This window comes from Ananas comosus, unplaced genomic scaffold (assembly GCF_001540865.1).
Source record: "Ananas comosus cultivar F153 unplaced genomic scaffold, ASM154086v1, whole genome shotgun sequence".
NCBI lineage: Eukaryota > Viridiplantae > Streptophyta > Magnoliopsida > Poales > Bromeliaceae > Ananas > Ananas comosus.
The window spans coordinates 5,082-9,232 of NW_017891876.1; the positions used below are offsets into that span (position 1 = coordinate 5,082).

At 41.3% G+C, this 4,151-nt stretch overlaps 1 protein-coding gene across 1 annotated transcript; it reads left to right on the forward strand.

The window, feature by feature from the left end:
• Nucleotides 1-424: 424 nt before the first annotated feature.
• Nucleotides 425-3,916, forward strand: LOC109705200. The gene has a single exon (XM_020225941.1). The coding sequence runs from the start codon at nt 425-427 to the stop codon at nt 3,914-3,916; it is 3,492 nt and encodes a 1,163-aa protein (XP_020081530.1).
• Nucleotides 3,917-4,151: the final 235 nt, after the last annotated feature.

Consider the following 4,151-nt stretch of genomic DNA (forward strand, 5'->3'; position numbering starts at 1 on the left):
AGGGCAGTCGACATCAATACCGATTCGGAGAATGATGAAGGAGATGCCCTACAAATAAAATTAAGATCTGGAAAAGTGCTACCAGAAAGGCAAGAGCCAGTTCAAAAGGAGAGAGATAGAGAAGCTCTAGTCAACAAAGAACTTCCAACTTCTTCAAATCAAGCAAAATTGACAAGAATAGAGTACAATGTACTCTCTCATTTACGAAAAGTACCAGCACTTCTGAGTGTTTATGACGCCCTCATGATGTCTAAAGAACTCAGAGAAGTGTTGATCTATGCTCTCCAAAATCCTGAGCACAACACATCATAATCGACCGTTATATGTGACCGGCACAAGTGACGGAGAACAGATGAACCATATTTTAATTGACCCTGGATCTTCTGTGAACTTAATGACTTTAAGAACCCTAAAGAGTCTGGCAATGGATGTCGGCTATTTAAACTCAGAAAAAGTCGTAATTCAAGGGTTCAACCAACACAGTCAAAAGGCCCTCGGGTCTATTACCCTCCCGATAAGATTTGGGAAGTTGCAAACTGAGGCAAAATTTTATGTTATCAATGCAGATACTTCCTATAAGGCATTGTTAGGAAGGCCTTGGTTGCATAAATATCACATAGTTCCGTCTACCCTTCATCAGTGCCTGAAATATATAAAAGATGGGGAGGAATATAGAATTGATGGTGATATTCGGCCATTTGGAGTTCATGAAATTCGATATGAAGATGCAAGATATTTTATAGAATTAGAAGATACAGAAGAAAATCGTAGCATATCGAGAGAACAATCCTCTAAAGAGAAGAAACTTGTAGACGAAATCAAGAGGGAGTCAACGGTGCCGTATTTCGGAAGTGACTCGGATAGCTCCAATCTCGATGAAGATGAGTTATGTTGGGCTATGAAGCTTCTTTCAAACAATTGGAATACCCTCGAAGTTGAAAACTCGTCAGAAGACGAACATCACTTTACAGCTTATGTCAGGGCTGATAGAATGATTGCAAAAGCCTCTGACCTGGTGGAAGATACATTGACAATTCTCAAGGTTCCTGAAGAATGCCACAGACTTATTCCTGCAAGACAGGTTTCTGTTGTAGACCATTTAAAAACTTTCTTTGTCCCACCAAAGATAGAAGATGTTGAAGGAAGGAGGACAGTAAAAAGAGGAATCCTTTTTTATAAATCAGACGATAAAAAATCCACTGATGTTATCAGACCGGAGGATTATGATGATGATATATACGAGGATATAGAAATCCCGAATTATTTTTCAGCTAGCTTGATAAAGATGATACACAAATTAGGTTGTCCCACAAGGAGGTCTTGGGCCAATCACAAATTCTTCGAACGAATGTGGAATCCACCGCAAAGAAGATCCACACTCCCAAATGGCAAATCTAGCAATACCAGAGGCCTAGGGTATTACAGAAGTTCCACTTATCAAGATATCTATACCTGTAATGTGATCAATGCGAATGCGGATATTGCTGAACATCTGGTCGATGAACAAAAATCTCTTGAACCAAAAGATGCACCTCAGGAGCTTGAAGATGGGGGACAAGCAACTGTAGATGAACTTCTCGAGATAAATTTGGGGACGGAAGAAGACCCCAGACCCACTTATATAAGTGCACTGCTCCCAGAAGAGGAACAAGAGAAGCTAAAGACATTGCTGACAGAGTTTAAAGACTGCTTTGCATGGAGTTATAAAGAAATGCCGGGCCTTAATCCAGAAGTGGCTGTTCACAAGCTAGCTATAGATTCTCAAGCTCATCCAGTCAAACAAGCTCCTAGGAGGATGAGGGTGGATCTGGAAGAGCAAATAATTGCGGAAACCAAAAAGCTCATTGAGGCAGGCTTTATAAGGGAGGAGAAATATGCTAACTGGATCGCTAGTATTGTCCCGGTCAAGAAGAAGAATGGCCAAATTCGTATATGCGTCGATTTTCGGGATTTAAATAAAGCTTGTCCAAAAGATGATTTTCCGCTGCCAATAACGGAACTGATGATTGACAATACCTCGAGTTGCGAGCTATTCTCGTTTATGGATGGTTCCTCAGGATATAATCAAATCAAGATGGCGCCAGAAGACGAGAAACACACTGCATTCAGAACCCCTATTGGAATATATTGTTATAAAGTTATGCCTTTCGGCCTCAAAAATGCCGGAGCTACATATCAGCGGGCAATGACTAGAATATTCGATGATCTACTCCACAAGACAGTGGAGTGCTATGTCGATGATTTGGTTGTGAAAACGAAGAACAAAGAAAATCACTTCCAAGATCTAACCACTGTCTTCACCCGATTGAGAGAACACCAGTTAAAAATGAATCCGCTCAAATGTGCATTCGGAGTCGTCTCTGGCAAATTTTTAGGGTTCATTGTCCGGCATCGGGGAGTAGAAATCGATCCTTCGAAAATCAAAGCTATTGTGGAGATGCCTCCTCCAAAGAATTTAAAACAACTTCGATCCTTTCAGGGAAGATTAGCATATATCAGAAGATTTATTTCAAATCTCTCTGGTAGGGTCAAACCTTTCTCCAAACTAGTAAAGAAGGATGCACCATTCGTCTGGGACACAGAATGCCAAACAGCTTTCGAAGGCATAAAAGAGTACGTAATGAGTCCACCAGTACTCGCCGCCCTGATACACGGCAAACCCTTGATATTATACACAGCAGCTCTCGACGGATCACTGGGAGCACTTTTGGCGCAAAATAATGAAGAAGGAAAAGAACAAGCTCTATACTACCTCAGCAGGATGTTGGAGGGGGCAGAAAATTCATATTCACAAATAGAAAAGCATTGCTTAGCTCTTATATTTGCTGTCAAGAAGCTGAGGCATTATATGCTCGAGCACAAAATTTATTTAGTGTCAAAAGTTAACCCGCTCAAATTTTTAATGACAAGACCCGTTTTAACTGGCAGGCTAGCGAAATGGACAGTTATCCTTCTAGAATTTGATATCACCTACACGCCACAAAAGGCTGTTAAGGGGCAAGCACTCGCTGATTTTTTAGCAGCACATCCAGTATCTAGCGGTTCACTTTTGGTGTGTGATCTACCAGATGAAGAGGTGTTACTTGTTGAGGATGAACAACCATACTGGGACATGTATTTCGATGGAGCATCTTCTATCCAACCTGCATATAGCCCGAGTATTCCGCAAGTAAGGGTGGGTGTTGGTCTAATTTTTGTGACGCCTGAGAGAGGAATCTTGCGATACTCTCTAGCGCTTTCTGAGCCTCGTACAAATAATGAAGCTGAATATGAAGCCTTAATTGCGGGATTAGAAATAGCCATCTTCATGAATATACAACGGCTACACATCTATGGGGACTCTCAACTGATCATTAATCAAGTGACGGGCGAATATAAAGTCCACAAGCCAGAATTAACCAAATATCAAAAAAGGGCGCAAGAACTCATGAAGGAAATACCAAATGTCACACTGGAAAGGGTCTCCCGAGCTGTAAACGGGAAAGCGGATGCCCTAGCTAGATTGGCTAAAGAGCTAGCTGATCCCAATCTTGACGAAGTCCATGTGACTATCAAGAATAGAATGATCTTGTCACCTACGGACTTAGATCTCAAAGAAGAATCAAAAGAAATTCAGAAAGCGAATGCGCTAAAAATTGAAGTGGAAGACTATTGGAGGGAGCCTTACCTTAATTATTTCAAACACAACGAACTTCCTGAAGAAAAGCCAAAACAAGTTCAGTTGAAGAAGAGGGCGATGCGATACGCTTTTGTGAATGATACCCCCTATAGGAGGTCTTATGATCAGCTATGGTTGAGATGTATATCACCAGAGGAAACCAAACAGGTTATGCATGAAGTCCATTCAGGTGTATGCGGTGCACACCAATCCGGCCCCAAAATACGCCTCAAGATTAAACGCTTGAGCTATTATTAACCCTCATTCATCCTGAGGACACAAATTTATTCTCGCCGCAACAAATTACTTCTCTAGATGGGCTGAGACTATTCCTTTGAGAGAAGTGAAAGCGGATAATGTCATGAGATTTTTCAGAGAAAATATTTTGAACCGCTTCGGGGTTCCTCGTCGAATTATTTCCGACAATGGCTCAGCATTCAAAAGTTTTAAGGTCAGCAGATTCGCCTCCCACCATAAACTTGATTGGCGATAT

Coding starts and splice junctions, on each gene's coding strand:
- LOC109705200 (XM_020225941.1), top strand. CDS start 425: ATGGATGTCGGCTATTTAAACTCAGAAAAAGTCGTAATTCAAGGGTTC.